The 19,848-nt window shown below is 30.7% G+C and overlaps 2 protein-coding genes and 1 long non-coding RNA gene across 7 annotated transcripts in view; 1 reads left to right on the top strand and 2 right to left on the bottom strand.

Moving 5' to 3' along the window:
- LOC106108586 (gamma-glutamyltranspeptidase 1-like) overlaps positions 1-10,760 on the bottom strand; it is a 30,975-nt gene extending 20,215 nt beyond the window's left edge. Inside the window, exons 1-2 of one of the 2 annotated variants that reach the window (XM_013289809.1) lie at positions 10,440-10,760; positions 7,359-7,438 (exon numbers count right to left, since the gene is read on the bottom strand). In XM_013289809.1, coding sequence (XP_013145263.1) covers positions 7,359-7,420 — 62 coding nt within the window. In that variant the 5' untranslated portion in view covers positions 7,421-7,438; positions 10,440-10,760. Of the gene's footprint in view, positions 1-1,980; positions 2,145-7,358; positions 7,439-10,439 lie in introns of those variants that run through there. The other variant, XM_013289808.1, reaches the window with a different exon arrangement.
- Positions 10,761-13,079: 2,319 nt separating this feature from the next.
- On the bottom strand, positions 13,080-14,724 carry LOC106108511. Of its 2 annotated transcripts, none has more exons than XM_013289689.1 (3): positions 14,549-14,724; positions 13,878-13,996; positions 13,080-13,278 (listed from the first exon to the last, which is right to left on the bottom strand). In XM_013289689.1, exons 1-3 carry the CDS (start codon positions 14,623-14,625, stop codon positions 13,103-13,105), a joined length of 372 nt encoding a protein of 123 aa, XP_013145143.1. In that variant the 5' UTR covers positions 14,626-14,724; the 3' UTR covers positions 13,080-13,102. The 2 variants fall into 2 exon arrangements, with proteins under 2 accessions (XP_013145143.1, XP_013145142.1); XM_013289688.1 differs by having other exon boundaries at positions 13,080-13,307; positions 14,549-14,721.
- Positions 14,725-17,210: 2,486 nt separating this feature from the next.
- Positions 17,211-19,439, top strand: LOC106108512. 3 transcript variants are annotated; one of them, XR_001225945.1, is made up of 5 exons: positions 17,211-17,269; positions 17,794-17,918; positions 18,355-18,394; positions 19,038-19,132; positions 19,315-19,439. It is a non-coding gene; the product is annotated as an uncharacterized LOC106108512 (long non-coding RNA). The 3 variants fall into 3 exon arrangements; XR_001225944.1 differs by having other exon boundaries at positions 17,263-17,345; XR_001225943.1 differs by lacking the exons at positions 17,211-17,269; positions 17,794-17,918; positions 18,355-18,394 and adding an exon at positions 18,772-18,854.
- The last annotated feature ends 409 nt before the right edge of the window (positions 19,440-19,848 follow it).

The raw sequence follows: 19,848 nt of genomic DNA, 5'->3' as shown, positions 1-19,848 counted from the left end.
TAGTGACTATAAAATACAAAAGTATTTTAAAAGTATGCGTTTTATGTAACAATTTCTTTCTTACGTTAAAATAGAATTTAACCATAGTGTAGTATTTTTTATATATAAGGAAGCAAACGTAGCGGATCGCGTGATGCTACTTTACCTGACTACCATGGACATCTGGAACGCGAGAACCACAGATGTGTAAAAAGTATTAGTTAAGTTTTAAAAATTTTGTATATAAAAGTAACCAGTGTTGTAATTTATCAAATTGTAAGCAAAAACTCATATTGTTTTACTATCGGTAGTACATCGTATCCATCATTCTCCCCTCAGATGAGTCGCGCTATTAAGTTCCGTCATCTCTTGTCATTGTCAATTGATAAGGCTGGCTGGCTTTAAAAGAAAAGAGAATAGAAAACTTAGTAGATAGTTGAATTATGTATTGCTGCAATACTTATTTATGTACGTGTAGAAAAAAATGGTATCTTTAAGTAATTTTACTGTCGATGTAAATCTGCGCAAGGATTTTCAGTTACATCTTTAGTATTTTTACTATAACGTATATTTTTTTATTACAGTAAAATGTAATTGGAGTTTTACTTTACATAATCAGTGGAATTTATTTACGTTTTATTACGTTTTAGTGATAAAAAAAATAAAGGTAATAACATAGTTTAGTTAATTAGTTACATAATCTAGGCGACCGTGTGGAATAATTCAATGTAAACTAGTGAACTTACAGATTTAGAATTCGTGCAAAAAAATTAAAAACCTTATTCTCCAATTTTATTATTTTAACTAGCTGTTCCCATGCGACTTCATCCGCATAAAATTATAAAAAAAATAATTTGATTGTTCACATTTGTCAATTGCAAATGTCAAAATGACATGACATGATGTCAAACCATGGCAACCTTGCTTCCTTGATGTTGGCAACATCTTATGGTCTCTTTCCCACATTAGGGTTTATATCCAAAATATTTACCCCTAAGTTTAACGGCGTTAAAATATATAGCCTAAAGCATGACGTAAATGTAGGGCTATTTACTAAAAAAAAGAGTTATTCGAAAATATGCTATAATTGCTGACATCTTAGGCAACAAAGAAGTGTGTGTTTACGCTTTATTATAATAGTATAGATGACAATCTTCAGTAGATTTGTAGAGTTTTCTGAAATGTTTCTTGTTATTTTAAAATATAACATGAATAACAATATGTATTTCTAAATGGTGTTGAGCCAATGTAAAGCTACATTATGTATTACATTAATTACATGAAAAACATAACATGCAAAGTTACAAGTTTTTCTATCGCATTGGGCATGGTATAGTCTGAAATATTCCATAGCTAGTAAATAACTTATAATTATAAAGTAGGTTTTTCTTGTTTAGACTTATACTTTAGCTATGGTTATATATTTTACAATTACATAATTTAGTTTGAATTAAGATTACGTGTTTTGTGTCACATTGTGATTGATTGATGTAAATATGAAGCTGATATTGAACATAGTGTAAGGTTAGGTTTACATTGAAGACACACTGTTACAAATTCATCATCCCTTTCATTCTCTATTAATATACAGAGATAGCAATATATTTTTGTAGAGATGTTGCGATGGAAACCTACTGTTGACGAGCTCAATAGGAAACTAAAACAAACGCGTTCTGATTAACGATGGTAATCCACAAAACACACCTATAATCTTAAATAACTATAAATAATAGGGTATTTAGAGTAATAATGTATTTACCTGAAAAAGTAACTCAAGCTTAGACTGGAATTAAACTAATTTTACACATTTTAATGCTTTTATTTACAAATTTTAATCCTTTAGTTTTGGTTACATATTTGTAAGTGGAAGGAAACATTATATAAACGCATAAAAATTGTTAAATCAGTTTAATTTACGTCATAAACATTTGCCTAAATGTTTAAATCAAATAGGCTTTTATTTTAAATTAACTTCGAGATAAGCACAGAAAAAAAACAAACCTATTACGACCGGATTCCGGAAGCTTAATAAGAACATGTAGATTCTTTCGCTTAACACTTCCTTGTCCCGGTTTCTTCAAGGAACTCTGTCTTAACAACTGTGTGTCGCACATCACTAATATTTGTCATACACTCACTTTTTCGTACTATCACGCACGTAAACGTTTAGAACACATCTGATACGTAACTCAACACATAGTGTTGTGATAAAGCACCTAACATAAAAACTACGGACAAATAACGCGACCTCGCACTACGTCACAAGTAAGGGTCCGTACACACGACACGGGAAAAAAAACAAGTTTATGTAAATTATTTATGTAATGAATGGATTGGTTCATTGTAACCGGTGAAACAGCTTTTTAGAGAAGCAATTTGGTATATTTTTTTATTATACATTAACTTGTCACATAAAGGATGAATGTTTAGTGCATTTTGAATATGAAAAAAAAAAGTTTTGTTGAAATGAAACTGATTTAGACATTGTACCGAATTAAATCACCTTCTTAAATTATTATGAGTTATGTATTGCTGTGGTACTTGAATAACAGACTATAATTATAGAAATAATTATAAACGTCGGCTCCTTAATTCGATTTTCTTTAACTTTATTCTTAATATTTGTATTTTGAAAATATTTGATATAAAAACTTAACCTTATGTCGGTAGGAGCGATGCAGATGTACAGGAAGTCAATTGACTTCGTTTACGCTTCTGCTTAGTGCCAATCTGCAGAAAGTATTGTGCGATTGTATATTTGATTTAAACCATTAAGAATACGATCAACTACTCCTATATTAGTTATATATAATAATACTTCATACTAATATTATAAATGTGAAAGTTTGGATAGATAGAGGGATGTTTGTTGAAGTTTGTTGCCTAAACGGCTGAACGGAACTGGGTGAAATTTGGCATAGATGTAGAAGATAATCTGGAAAACATAGGCTACTTACTTTTGTTTTTTTTTTTAATTCCACGTAGACAGAGTCGCGGGCAAAAGCTAGTAATTCATATTATTATTTTTTTCACTTCAATTATGAAGTAAAAATTATATTCCATATAGCAAGGTTTTATTAAGATTATTGACTAGTATTACGTTACTAACCGCCTTTTATACGCAAATACGGCGTGCATAATACCGTAACCGAATACGTAGGTTAATGTGTTACCTATTTCTTTACGCATAATATTTGACGTTTGAAATTCTGTATAACAGTAGGCTTTCACAACTGAAATACGAACAAAAACATGTTGTTTCTTTTTTTTTAGAAAGAAAAAGTGTGATGGGAACATTTATAAGTGTTTTAATAGTGTGAAATACCGTTTCTAACCGATAGGACTGTTGGGAATTTACATGTTTGCTATTACACTGAAATTAATACTACACAAGCTTTCTTTTTGACCGAATTCCCAAAAGAAGGAGGTACTCAATTCGTCTGTAAGGTTTTTTTTTATGTCTTTTTGAATTGATTGTTTTATTTAGTTACTAGCTTTAGCCCGCGTGTCCGTCCTCGCATTAAAAACCTTAATAAGTAGCCTATGTGATCTTGAACATATTCAAGATCACATAATAATAAAAAATAAATAAGAAAACATATTTTAAATCTATAACAAATTTCATCGATATCCGTTCAGTCGTTTAAGCTGTAAACTCTAACAAACATATATTCATCTATCTAAACTTTCGCTTTTATATAAGTAAGAAGATAGGTACAATAATAAATCATTTTGTATTTACTTGATGAAGCTAAGTTAATATTGAGCACAATGTTAAGTTTTCACTGAAAATACACAATAAACAAATAGATTGAGATCCCAGACCAGAATGACGACACCTATATTCTAAAACTTTTCTGTTATCTGATTAGATAGTACTCGTTTGTGATGTAACTGAATGGCCATTAGTTATCCTGTCCAATGGGGCAGTTACGGGCTATCACGCTCTGAAGTTGGTAATAAACACACCTAAGTTCACATTAAAATCCATAGATGGCGTTAATCGTAAATACAACACATCACATTAAAGATTTATATTGAACTGAGCGAATTATATGATTTTCTACAATTGAGTGGGTCGCCATGAACTGGTCGTAATCACGCGCTTTGCTGTAATGTATATTCACTCGAAATCACGTGAAAATTAAAATACTTACTTTTCGGCATTTTTTCTACGTAACAGAAGTTTTTGTTGTTTTGATTTATAGTTTTTGTTAGAATGGTTAAATATTTCCTTATGTTTTTGCTCTGCTGCTACTGTGTTGTATTCATATTGCTTTTAAATTGTTTATTTTTAGCTATTAAACATTATTATTAAACTTTATTATTAGTGATATCAGAAATTTCTAGTATTTTCTGTTACTATATTCCTAATTTACAGTACTTCCATATAAAAATTTACATAATTAATTTTGATAACAAATACAAAACTGTCGTCTTGGTCAATAAAAACAAGAAATTATATTTACGCTTCTCACTGACTGCTTATATCATTTACTGCCTAGCTTTCGCCCGCGACTCCATTCAAGTAAAACAAAAAAATCACAGTAAGTAGTCTATGTGTTCTTCCAGACTATCATCTACGTCTGTGCCAAATTTTATCGAGATCCTTTCAGCCGGCTAGAAACTCAAACAAACATCAATCCATCCATCTAAACTTTTGCATGTATAATAAGTAAGATGGATTTATTTGTCTCTGTAATTACCTTCTAATAAAATTATAAGATATGCATATAATTTCTAAATTCTGTGATTTCTACTACAGATCATACATTCATCGACTGACTTGTATGAATGAACCTTAACATCAACAAGGAATGATTGGAAAATTACTCAATTTTGCAGTCCGACTCCCCGCGAAGCAAACATAAAGGTTGGAGCACATTGATCTGACCTCACTATGAACATTTCTAATAAATAAAAAACTAACATATTAAATAACATGTGTGATATTATCTTTACTAATATTATAAAGAAGAAAATAAAAAGGTTATTTTGTATATATTGGAATAACTCAAGAACTATAGGGCCGATTATAAAAAGCTACGTTATCAGTGAGTAACAAAGGGTATTTTTTTAAATTTCACGCATACTAAGTAAAGAGCAACAGATATTTTTCTCATATGTATTTGACATAGTGAAGATTACTGCCAACTTTTGCGAAATATATGCGAAAAAGCATGAAAGAAAACGACAAATTCTTATAAGAAGCAAATTAACATTTAGAAATGTTCACTAAAATGTCTTAACCATTGCTTGAATTGTTATTTTTAATAATAATTCCTTATTTTAAATCCTCTCTTCGCATACTATTTTTCCCGTAGCACGCATTTTCTAACCTTGTCTTTCAGATTAATATTAATTTGTTCTTACGTTCGATGACTCGTGTAACTAATTTACAACGGGAAGCGAGTTTGATGGATTTATGTTTGCAAAATCCTTGATTTCGTTCTCGATAAGGTTTACTACAAAGGACAACGTTAATGGTCTTACAGTCTAAGAAATTTTATACGAGCATTCACTGATAATCAGAAAAGCGTCTTTATTAAATTGTAAATTAAAGAGTATAACTTCGTGAGGTGTTTAAAATAGAAAACCTTGTGTTCATTGATAAATAGGATACTTTTCTACATTTTAAGCCTTTAGTTTAAAACTTTTTGCGTTAACTTATGTTTTTTAGTTTTAAATTACTAGGTTATAAAAATATATAACACGCTACGCCATGATTGCATTATTTATTAGATTTAATATAGTTTCATGGTCTCTATAAAATAAGGGTCAGGAATGTTTATGAGCCTTTCATGTCTGTAGATAACCCAAGTAGGAAAGATATTTATTCTCCGTGTACTTATGCCCTTTAAAGTATGATCAAATACAAGTTTAATTCTGTTACCAAATCTAAATTTAATCACAGACTTCACAATACTATTTTATTGCTTCCACTTTTTGTTACCGGATTTTTTTTCTGTAAAGTTTTTGAATCAATTATCTCTCAAGATAATACTTGACGTGTTGTTTTAAACTTATTCTAGATTTTTTTTTATTAGTAAGAAATCATAAAAATATCTGTGCCGAAACATTCTTTAACAAAACTGTGTACAAAGATTCTTTAAAATAATATTAAGTTACTGTTGTTAGTAGCAATTTAAATCTTTTAAAACGTATTGCTATCTCAGTTACATCAAGAAGAGTAAATGGGATAACTATATGTATTTGGGAATATTTAGTCAGTCAGAAGTTTATTGTTAAACGGAGCATCCGGATATACATTTTACTGGCTTAGGATTACGCATCAATTCCTTGATTTCCATACGATAAAATTCGGCCATTTTCAAAGCAGATTTTCCTGGAGATTTTTGTTGAGAACAAAATAAAACTGATTGGGAATAAAGATTAGATAAAAGATTAATAAATAAATATCTGAAGTAGAGAGAGAAATGTTATGCATAACTTAACGATTTATACAAGCAATTGTTTTTGTTTATTTGTAAAAATCCGCTCAGAATTTAACTTACATCTTTTATCATATTTTATTTATTTTAATGGAACAAAGCGAGAAATGCTTAATGTTAAGCTGACGTATGACAAGCTTAAGCTTTTGAGGAACTTACAGTTTAAAAGGGATTTTCAAGTATTAATAAAAATAATCCTTCATATTGTGTAGTTAAATACAGAGTTTGTTGGTGCCGTATAAAAACACATAGCAAAGTCGCACAAAAAAAATATAGTATCACGTATGAGTAGGCGCTTCAATTCAGTAAACTGTGCTAATGTTTACATGGATATTTAATTTAGAAAAATCTAAAAGTAGTTTATTTATGTTACTTTTATAATATTTTAGTTTATTACTTTCATAAATCGCCGAGGGATATGTATCTCTATTTAAGTAACGAAATCCTCTTTCAAACTATGCTTTTCTATTGTATATTATCACTTCAAAAGACTTATACGAAAATTGTTTTTCGACCGGAAAGTTCTTTGTCATAATAAAAAGGGAAAATACGCTTTGAGAATATGGATCATAACGAGATCTTTTTATTGCTTGAATTTGTACTGGTTGCCTTTTCTTTTATAAGGGATAATTTATTTTATATGTACTTACTTAAACGATTTGTATTAGTTTTAGTTTAATTCCAATAAATTTATTTAGTTTAAAAGAAGTATCGAGGTGTAAGTAAATCAATCATGCGTGTTTACACTAGTAAGTGGCTTCAACTTTGTTGGGATGAATTAGTTAGTTTAGAAAAAATCGGTTTTCTTACTTAGTTGATTTCTTTAAATATATGGGTTCTAATATTTGAATTCACATTATAATATGAGTTTGAAAGAAATATAGAAAAAAACTAAAAGCATAAGTATTATTATTATAATATTATTACCCTCTGCAGCATCTCTTCGTGGTATCGTGGGCATCGGTTACAGTCATACTACGGATGGTCATGTTGAAAAGTCCCTTAGTCTGAAACAAGTCGGAAATTTTAAGATTATCATAAGAAGATACACACTATTTTATGACGTAATCTATACATACAAATGGGAGTGTCTGTTTATAATATCATAGGAAAAAAATCCAGATTTTGTGAAGATGGCGTATTTGCGTTTCTGATAACGAAAATCGCATTAAAAAAATTGTCTGCCTGTCCGCAAGCCGCGTTTGTTCCGGATAACCTCCGAAACGGCTGGGCCGATTTCATTTAGACTTTCACTGAAGGGTAGCTGACATAGAGGGGCATATTATAGGCTACGTTTTTATCTTAATATTGCGTGGACGAAGTCGCGGACAACATCTAGTAATATGTGAATGCAAAAGGCCCAACATTATCAGAAATTCTGAGAAGACGAATTGAATGACAGCTCATTTAAAACAATGGAATAAATGTAGTAAATGTACAAACCATCCTCATACTTGGAAATACACTCGCACTACCCGCAAATATATTGTCTTGTTATTGAAATAACAAGATAGAATACCAAAAACATACCGAGGGGTTATTCCGCTTTCTCAATTGATGCATTTTAGTATTTATTCAAATTGAATTTCAAAAAATTTTACTTCTTGTCAACGAAAAGTTTAGAACAAACGCATTCACAATTCTGAATGTAGACTTCTAGTTGACTGGCGTTAATATAGACAATAGTTAAACGGTTTAATTTGAAATCGATTATTTTATATGCCATGGTAATACTTACTGAAATAATTAAGTCGCAAGTGTAATTTTGTCAGTCTGTTGCAACTTTAAAACTTTTAAAAAGGAAGCAAAATACAAAGTATTTGCTTAATGTTGAGAATTAGATAATTTACTGTACAATAGGGATAAGAAAGTGGAAGTACTAGACTTGCTTCACATCAAATGGTATAGACAAAGTCGTAGTTTTTATCTATATATAAAAATTTTATGTGTTTATAATTTATGGTCATTTTACATTTATATCTAATCTCATTTGACATGTTTGTTGATTGAAAACTGTTCCATATAATTTGATTTCTTTCATCTGATATGGTGCTAGGTAATTGCATTTGTATTGTGAGGCGCTTTGAACCTCACTTTATATTGTATTGCGCTTAATACGTGTGCAATGAAATCATATTATTTAATTCAAATAATAACATAATTACGGAATATTCTGATTTTTTATTAGTTTTACGGCAGTTTATGTTCAGGAAAATAATATGGTTTAATATGAACTTGAATTTATTAAGGTAATTACATTTTTTTTGCATAACAATTTTGTTCATTTACTTCATCAAGCGTAATAATAAAGATTTTATCTATATTTTTTTTATTATTATTAATACACGCTAAGGAAGTATTTATAAAAAAATAGACATTTGTATAATAGTCATGTTTATTTTTTTTTAATTTCTAGGTTTTATTTAAACCTTACAAACTTGTAAGTATAGTTTAAATATGACTAGCATCCTCCCGTGACTCCGTCCGCTCGGAATTAAAAAAAAAAACAAAAGTGCGTAGCCTATGTTTTCCCAGACTATTGTCTATATTGTATTAGGAACAAAATTAGTACCGTGCTATAGAATTGGCGCAACTCTAGATTATCGGCATAAACGTCGCGTCCCTAGCTGACAGCTGTCAATGTCACTAGAGGTATGGATAGATTGGCGCGCATCGATAGTCCTGGCGAGAAGTGTTGCTCTGAGTTTAAAGCGACATTATAAATTAAATAAGTTGTCTACAAATAGATATCAAATTTCATCGCAATATGTTCAGACTGTTCAGACTACAAACTAACAAATATCCATCTATATAAACTTTCGCATTTATAATATTAGTATGATGTATATGTAAGTATATGAGTTAGAAGTATTGCACAATACGTATCTGTTAAGCATTATTGCGAATTCTTATCTACTTAAGTTTAATAAAGAAGGTTCTTGTTACCACTGGTATAAACGTGATTTATCTACAGTCTGAATACTGAAGCAATATTATACGCATATATAAAACACTGGCTGTTTTTCGCGACTTCTTCCACGTGAAATTAAAAATAATGATAAACAATATAGCCTTTCTTACTCAGCGATAACGTAGCTTTTTAATGGCAAAATAATTTTCGACATCGGACCAGTAGTTTTTCAGTTATTTCAATACATACAAGAATAAAAATCTTTCTTCTGTATAATATTAGAATAGAAGAATAGATGAAAAGTGTATCGTTGCTATTTGAATTAAAGAAGTAAAATTTATAGGTGGTAAAGTTATTGTCTTTTTAGTACTCTTTTATCAAATAATTAAAAAAAAAACATAAAAGAAACATAACTAAAAATTATCGACTATTTGCAGTACTCGAATGTAATAAATGTAATTTCGTAATGTATTTTTTTTTATTTCATCGATCGGAATAACTAGTTTTTATTAACGTTATCCTCATATACGATACGTTCTCGGAAAGAAAACGAGACGTTAAACGATTGTTGATAAAATTCTCGGAATATCACAGTAACCATCGTATACGTACACATACCTATATTTTGTAGTACATATAACTAATACATAAGATTTATTGAAGAAAAGCATATGTTTGTATAAATCACTTAAAGTTTATTTGCATTTGATGTTTTAAAGGGCTTACATTTTTTTTAATTAAATTGATCAAGGAGTTAATATTGCGTTTAGGTTGGTATCTCAGTCCGAGTCTTGTAAGTCCCGGATTCGAGTTTTATCGGAACCAAATGTACAATTACGGTGAACGCATACGTTTTTGTTTAATAAAGCTCAATTGAGTTAATTTTCAATCAAATTTATTTAATTAGAATATGTTACTATGTAATAAAAGTCAAAAAGTATTGGTTGCTTTTAAATATTTTATGTTTAAATCGAAATTTTAGTTACTATATTTCGAAAAAGTCACGTCTCGGTGCAAAAATTAATCACTTCTTGCAATAAACAGGTTATGCACATCGCCGAGTTAAAATTAAAAATACTGTATAAGGAAATACTTACAGTAAATTATTTTCTTTCACAGTATTTGTATTAAATCCACACAAAATTTAAAACACACACATAATTGTTATGCTATTATGTCATCGAACTCGAGATTAAAACTTTCACTATGAACAGCCTTAACCTGTTGTTCAATAATTCAAGGTTATAATTCTTAGTGCGACAAAAACCTTATTTATTACAAATGAATAAAAAAAACTTAATTTACTTTATATTTCACGTATTGTTTTATTGAATAAATATTGAAATAGTATTTTATTTGTAAATGCAATAAGAGTTGGCGGTAAAACGTTGACGCGCGCGCGCAACGTTCCGACAGAGTCGTACTGTCGAGTGATGAGACGAAACGATACGTTCGCTGTTCGACGGTTGTTTTTTACTTACCTTACTCCTTCGACTTTACGGGTTTCGACCTAATTTTTTATAGTTATGTTGTTAATTTTTTTTTACTAGTTAAACGACTTGAACTAAGTATAATTCATTTTATTTACCTACGTCTTGTTGTGTAATTTTGTAGGTAGGATAAGATTTTCAGTGATTTGTTATTGAAATAAAATGAATAATCTGAACCAAACTTTATCTTTTATTTATTCTGTATAGTTACATTAAAAAAATGTCGTATAAAAAGCAACTAAATATTTTTTAACAAGGGTGTGTACATATTATACCTTAGTACTTTTATAAAGACGCATTTGCTTTTGTTTCGGTAAATTGTGGCCTTGAATTTGAATATTAAACGTGATCACATAACAAGTATGACATAAGAATGTCCGCGGGAATACCTTGTGAATCTCCTCAAATAATGATGCAACTAATTAGGTACCAATGCATTGTGAATTATTTTTCCCAGAATACACGTGTTTATAGGAATGGGACGCAATTCAATTTATTACAATTGTTAATCAGCACACCAAAAAATCTGGTATATGTTACTAAAATTATAAATGCGAAAGTTTAGATGGATGGATGTTTGTTAGAGTTTGTAACCTAAACGGCTGAACAGATCTCGACGAAATTTAGCATAGACGTAGAGGATACTCTAGGAAAACACATAGGCTACTGACTTTTGTTTTTTTTTAATGCCACGTGGTCGGAGTCGCGCGCGAAAGCTAGTATTACCATATTTAAAAAATAAATTACTAATGCATCTGATATATCGTAACCTAGCCTTCCTAAAATGACGTAAACCTGCTAATCACGGGACCTTGGTCTATAACTTTACTTTTCTTAGGTATTTATCAATGTCAGTCAAATATTCAAACGTAGTTCAACTAATATATAATGATGAACAAATATAGATTGGTATGGCGGAATTTGTATAGTACAAACGATAGTAACATAGTTGTGAGTATGATTTGAAGTATGCAGTTTACATTGAGCATTCATTGTCCTTTGTTCTTGTGTGTGACAATCAGTCATAACATCGTAGAGTTCTTCGTCTATCAAATACGTGTTATAAGGAAGACGATTTTTATCAGTGTGTAACAGTAAAAACCCATGTAAAATCACGTTTTAGTTATACTATTGGAAGAGTGAAACTTCGAGCGTTCAACTGTCATTTATGTACTTTTTTGCACGGAACAAATTTATCCTTTGTTATATTGTAAAATTGTAATGCTTCAATGGATTTAAGAGTACAAAATTAACGCTTTATAGTATCAAACTGACACGGCTGTTTCTCTTTGTGGACCGAAATGAAAAATGAATAATACAAACAGTAATGAACATTCTTTTTCGTTCCACAAAAGTTTAATTTTTAAGGCTCCGGGTCGCTACGTGTGTTAAACGAGACAGTGCCCTTTCTTAATCTAGATACCAGGCCAGATACTTTTTGTGGATGAATGTGTAAAGCTGGATAACTGCATCAATCTGACTTCCTACTAATCATTAATCATTAATATTATAAATGAGAAACTTGAGATGGATGGATGGATCTTCTTCTTCGGTACAGATGTAGAGGATAGTCTGAAAGAACAGCTGGCTATTTACTTTTTTTTTAATTCCACGCGGACAAAGCGGAAAAATATATGAATGAAATTAAACTATGAGACCAGTGTTTTATAATGTATTTAAACGTTATGAAACACTGGTCTCATAGTTTGATTCTAAAAAGTTTTTAATTGCATTAGCCCGGTCATTGAACCCGCAACCGGCAAGTGCTTGTTAAATCAATATAAATTGATCATAAACGGTCGAAGGTCATACGTTTCGTACAGTCGTGTCCAAAAAGATACATGTTTTAAATAAAGCAATTGAAATATTATTCACATTTAAGTATGAAAAAACAAAATGAGGAATAAACAGAAATGTGGTTACACGTACGTCATTATTACTTGCTTGCGCGAAAACGTCAAAAACAGAAGTGATGTGGTTTGGGAGCTTCTTAAAAAGGAGTTTGGTTTTCCTCAAGATTTAATTTACCATGCTCGGTCTTCACACCTTCTGCTTATTGTATTTTATTCCTTGTATAAACATTTTGGTTTTTTTTGTAACTAAACTATTTTTTTCTGTATTCATAACAGTAAAAACACTACTTTGGAAAACAAATGTTTAATACAGTTAAATCATAAACTTCTAACAAATTAGCGTCGAAATTTCTTTAACTTTTTATTAGAATTTATAAAAATCAAAAACAATTATTTGCTGTAATTTACTGAAACACTTTAATGTCTTCTGTTTTGTTTGAGGTTTTCGTTTTGTAGGAGTAAATATAGTTGTGCCCGTCTTCGATGATAGCCCGCCCTAGGTCGATGATCTTCGCGAAGAATAGGCTTGATGTCAAAGCCTCGTCCATTGCTGACTGCGTTCCATTCGTTTGCTGGGTCCCCGTACGTGTTATCTGCAAATTTAATTCTTGTGTACGTTTACCTGGGAAAACAGAAAACACTCACTTTACTGCTATGCATCTCCAGCTCTTGCTACCAACATTTACACCCCTATATGATATTTCACCATGATTTATAATTTTATAGGAGCTAACGACTTAAATGATTCAACACTCTCAACATAACTTCAGAAGAATCACAAAGTATGATAAGTGGTGAAGTCATTTCAGAGACCGCTTTATTTAGACCGAAGTACTTTATGGTTCACACATAAAAAATAATCTTGATCATTAATTTTGTTATGTCATTATAAAATAGATGCTGGTGCATTTTATTGTAAGACATTTTAAGGCGCGCAAAAATTTGGCACTAAAAATAGGACTGTCTTCAATCTAGTGTCGATTTCCGGCGCAGCAGATTGCTATTTACCAGCCTCATTCAGTTCAAGCTTGATTTCGAACGCCATTTCCTATTCAGCCTTACCATTTTTTTTTGTGTTTTAAACGTTATCTTGTGTGTATGATCATTTTTGGCACATTCATGTAAACGATAAAATTTGTTTGAGTAAGATATTCTTTGAGTATTTACAACATGTAACTTGTACTGTACATACCACTTCTATGTTCAATGTAGCAATGAACGTAGGCAATGACCACCCCAACAGCGACAGAGAACAACATTAACATCAACAGTCCTGTAGCAACCATCGCGCAGCACATCCAACGAGGTTTGCTGAGAAGCATACATACATGATTATAGTATAGAGTCATTGACAAAGTCAAATTAGATTATAGATTTACTAAACACATTTCCTTCGCACAAATCTAGACTTCACACATTTTTAGTCCCTTTCCCTTTCCCTTTCCACCCTTTCTTAAGAGGAAAGGATGGGTAGGAAAAGTAGAATTGACGGTGGAGGAGACGCATAGGAAGGGGTAATGTCCTCTTTATATGCGTCTCCTCCTTTGTCAATTAAGGGTTGGCAACGCATCTGCATTTGCGGATGTTTATGGGCAGCGGTCGCATTCCATTACGGTGGATTCTGGTGGCCGCATGCTTGTTTGCCACCTATTTATTAAAAAAAAAACACAATCACACACATCTATAAATTTTTTCGTCGATATATGCAGGTTGGATCAAAATATTTTCCTTCAAGAAGGTCGGGTAAATTATGTACATATGAAAACACTGAGAGGGAAAGAACAGAAGATGCAGTGTTGTAAGAAATAGAAGGTGAAAATCCTTGTTTACGAGACATCTACATGGTGATAAAACGTTACTCACTTTTTCATTATCACCGGAATGTACTCATTCTCTAAGATGGCGTAGTTCCCCATATCGTATGTTTTCTCTAAATGCATCGAGTAAGCGTATTATATCATTATTGATATTTCAATGCATTCATATAAATCTTTCAGATTGTACAAATGTTTTAAAGATTTTATGACATTAGTGACAGGTGTTAAAATAAAACGGTATATAAAATTTAGGCCAGTTATTTATGAATTGAAGGAGTAAAAATGTGATCGAAGGTTTTGTTATCTCTATTTTTTCTTTTACCAGAACAGTTTGATGATTTTCTTTCCCCTAGTTTTGCTTAATATAAACTATTGAAAAAAATAGTTATATACAAGGTTTGAACTCATAAATTAGTCAAAATGTCAAAATGACAACGGAAAGTACAATGCTTTGTCTGTTGCTCGAATTATCAGGGAAAATGAATTCATTCATATATTTAAAAACATATTTAATACAAATCTATAAAAATATTAATTTAACCAACACATTTTTGATTGAGATGATCAATAATAAAATAAATGTAGAATTTTTAAAATTTACCATAACAGCAAAAAGCAATGCCAAAATCGAATGAGACGTAAAATAATTTTACGTTGCTAGCAATTCTAATGTAACATTTCTGTTCATTTTTTTAATTTTCGATATTAACATTGAGAAGCTAATATTACTATGCAAGGGAATTTTCATCGTTGGTTCAATGTTGAAATTATCTTCGTCGAATTCTGAGGTGTAATTTAGTTCGTCAGGAATCGACTTCCTTTTTCGTATTAGCGACCTTCTAGGGGTGTCATGTTCTGAAATAGATTAAATAAATTAATAAACATCTTTTTAAATGCTACCGAACATTTAACACTGCTTTCATCCTAGTCTTCTTCACGCACTTTTTCTTCAAAAGCGGTTGGCAAAACATTCTAATTTAGCATTCTCTAGAAGTCAACGTATTTTGACTCCCTTCTTGCATTCTCTTTTAATCCAATCTTACAATCCATCCCTCTTTACTTTCTGTCTTTCTCAACCCACACTGGTTCTGTATTTTTCGTTTATTATGTAATGAATATTACCGTAGAGTTTTTTCACTTTGAAATCTACAAAGCAGTAGTTGTACCCCAAGCCGATACCTAGAGACAGCATGCCTACAGTCGTCAACATCATGCAGCAGACTATTAAAGTTAGTGCTATTGCCGAACCAAATCTGAAATATAATAATTGGTGTACTTGGGAGATGATGATGATGATGATGAGTACTCAATTAAGGACAAATTTGGAAACAATTAATGGCTGATATGTTTCACATAGCTTAGTTTAACGTGAAAAGGTGGAAGACATCTGTAATGTAAATAACAACTAACCTCTCAAACATAAAAATATAACTGGCGATGGTTTGCCCTTCCGCTGAGCAGCCACAACCCATGATTGCTCCTTTATTTTGACGATTTCAAGTACAATTATAAAATAATCATTATAAAATATGTCAATTTATCCAATGAACATACGACAACTTTCAATGACAACTTTTTGATATCGACAAACAAATGCAAGATGAAGAAAAAAAAAAAGATAATTTATGTAACGCAAAAAGTATTTATTGTGATTAAACAGTAACTACGAACGCAGTAAATCATGATTATCGAATTGAATTTACCATACAACATTAATAATGCAGATTTTTTTGTTTGTAAATAAGTATCTTCTTGTTTTAACTTTCCTTTCATTTGTTTAATTACTCAATACCGCAATAAACATGATTTTATCATTCATTTGCCAAAATAAACAACCGTGGTACCCTCATTACATGTAAACTTGGCTGCGACCGCCCAGCCGCTCAACATCCCAACCGCCCACGTCAACAAACCCTTGGCTAATACGAATTTTGATATTAACATAACGATAACAGCACTTCAAAGCGTTCCACTGGAATATTAAACACCGTCTTGCGTACGTACGCCCTCAAGACTAACGTTACATAAAGCAAGAATTTCAAACTTAGAACGGTCACACACTTTTGAATAAACTACCGCACAACTATTGTGCGATTGTCGATTGTTTCACAGCTAATTCAACTGTTTAGTTGCACAACTAAAAATCGAGTAGTGTGCACATCTCTACATAAGGTCATAGAAATCAAAGAGAGGTAAAAAAAAGTAGTGCAATCCAGAAGTGCGCGCGCTCTTAAGCCTACTTTGATTCATAACTTCTTCACAAAATTGATGCTTGTTGACCTAAGGACAACAATATTCCACAAAACACTTGATATCAACTTTGAATTCTTGTAAAAGTCCGTGTGATGGTGGAGCTTAAATATTAAGAGCAAAATAACGACATATATCATTATTAAACAAAGGATTGCGACGGATCTCATAGTCTAAAATCCTTATATTCATTTATCAGTACAAACAGATAAAAATGGAATCTTAAAGATGTATGTCCTGAATCTTAAAGATATGTAATAAAATACTCAAATATGGTATTTATTACAAATCTTTATAGATTTTTATATGAGTAATCTTTTTTTCCCAAAAGGATTACACATGTTTTAATTATCAATAGACTGGCAACACAGATTACGACATTGGGTTGCCAACTGTCAATGATGACTGTTCCAGACTGTTCAATAGTTCCTTGTATAATAAACATAAATAATTTATTATTTACAGTATAACTATAACAATAACAATAAAATAACCTATGTTATAATATAATAATGTGGTATGATGTAGAATTTAAATTTACATATATCTATTTACTAAAAGTCCCTAATGTCAGTGTGTAAGCTTGGCTTTGGGTTAGCAGTTTGCATGTTTGTATTAACATAGTTTTCGAGAAAATAAGTAATAAATATAAGCCTATGTTACGCAGTGGTGATGTAGCTTTTTGGTGAAGGGATTTTTGAAATCAGTGTAGTAGTTTCAGAGCCTATTCAATGCAAACTATTAAATCTTTCCTCTTTATTATTGTACTAGTTGTTGCTCGCGATTTCGTCCGTGTGAAATTAAAAATGATAAATAGCATAGCCTATGTTACTTACTGATAACGTAGCTTTATAATAGTCAAAGAATTTTCGAAATCGGCCCAGTAGCTTTTGCGTTATTCCAATACATATAAAAATACAAATCTTTCTTCTTTATAACATTAGTATAGATATACGAGTATATTGGTATAGACAAACAAAAGAATTTATGCTGAATGCGCTCCATAAATTGTTTAATAATTTGAAATTGTTATTGTTATAGGACTAAAAGATGTTTAAGAATAATTTTTAGCACAATAAGGGATACTATACAGTTGCTTACGACAGTTGTGGTTGTTGCCATTGGAATTATAATCTTCTGGTTTCTTTTTGCATTTGAAGTATTTTGTAAGTATTTATCATTATGATAATAAAGTTCAACATACAAAAGTTAATGTGTAGACAAAATTCGAGTATTTTTTTTATGTTTTCTAAGAAACCCTAATGATAAACATTAGTCCGTGTTCTACGTATTACAAATAGTACAAACAATTGTGAAAAAATCTTCTCAATATTTCAAATATTTATGTAATAAATAGCTTTCGCTCGAGACTACCTCCGTGTGGGCTTAAAATAAAGTGTGTAGCCTATGTCTTCTTCCAGACTATCCTCTACATCCTTACCAAATTTCATCGAAATCCGTTCTGTCGTTTAGGCTACAAACTTTAAAAAACATCCATCCATCCATCTAAACTTTCGCATTTATAATATTAATAAGAATAAAATAAGTATAAGTATGATAGTATGATAATATTAGTATGAAGTATGATTCGTTTGATTACAGAGAACAAGACGTACCAAGGACGAGGACAAAGTGTAATAAAGTAATCAAAGACCTTGTATATATTTTATAGTTATTTAGAATGTTATTATTGAAACCCTTGTTTTATTTAATAAAAACCTTACTTGATGATATAATTTTAAGAAACGTTGAGGCTTTAACGTACTGGAGATTAGAAATAAATTATTCTCATTGTTTTTTGTAGTTCGTTTTATTAACAAATTAACCTACCGCTAGATATAATAGCTATTTCTTTACTTAAACGATTTACAAACGTCTCTTAAATATACTTAATTGGACTTCGATTCGCATACAAAAAGACTGCTCCTTTGGCTTTCATAATCGATAGTTTTGCTTTCTATGTGTTTATGATCTGTAGAAGAATTATTTTAATCTGTATTTTCTTCTTGACGTTTGGTTCTTAACGTATGTTGTCAATTTTCAATGAAGATCAAATATATTTTTTGTTTATAGCGATTTTACATATATTTTTTAGAAATGTGGTAATTATATTTATGTTTTACATGTTAAGTATATAAGGGTAGATAGATTACACTTAGTTCTTAACTTTACTTCTGGAGGAAAATTTTGTTCACAATATTTTTATTGGAACCTCGAGCTACGTTGCTTGCTTTCTTGCTTCATCTTTTCATGCTGTAGATATAAATTATCTAATTATTTTTCAGTTTCGTTTTATGTAATTTGTTCAAGATGGTCTTCTTATGCATTCCTCTGATTGTTGCCGTTATAATTGGCGTGGCGATATACAATGTGATAAAAGGTAGTTATAACTTTTCTAGCAAATTTACACTGAGAATCTAATTTGCTTGCATTTACCAAAGGAAAAAGATTTATGATGCTGTTACATGGTTTCAGTATTAGGTCGTTTGTCTTTTAAAAAAAAAAATTAATAGGCTTATAAACTAAAGCATATTGTAGAGAGTTTGTTTACGTGTCTTTCAGATCACATTTAACATAGCGAAGTTTCTTGTATAAGTCGTCAGTGGAGGTGCCTTTATCATAGAAGTATTAATCTCAGTAAATATGTAATTTAATAAATTTGTAAAAATATACAATATTATATTCAGTATTAGTTTTATTCTTGTTGTTTACCATTTTGGATCAAAACGTATTTTATACTAGCTGTTACCCGAGACTTCGTCCACGCAGTATTAAGATAAAAAGTAGCCTATAATATTCCCGTCTATGTCGGCTACCCTTAGTGAAATTCCGATCGAAATCTGCCCAGCCTTTTCGGAGACTACCCGGAAAACGCGGCTTGCGGACAGATAGACAGACAACAATTGTTTAAATGCGATTTTCGTTATTATATAATACATCATCTTCCTGAACTCTGAAATTTTTTCTGTTGATATTACAAACAGACACTCCAATTTTATTATATGTTGATAAAAAAGTTAAATCCAGGTACAACTTGATTCGTTTATCTACTATTTAATTAAAATAAAATAAAACGTTGGTTAAATGAAAATTGTA

Source organism: Papilio polytes, unplaced genomic scaffold (assembly GCF_000836215.1).
Source record: "Papilio polytes unplaced genomic scaffold, Ppol_1.0 DF821511.1, whole genome shotgun sequence".
Taxonomy (NCBI): Eukaryota; Metazoa; Arthropoda; class Insecta; order Lepidoptera; family Papilionidae; genus Papilio; species Papilio polytes.
This window is presented reverse-complemented; position numbering and strand designations above follow the sequence as displayed.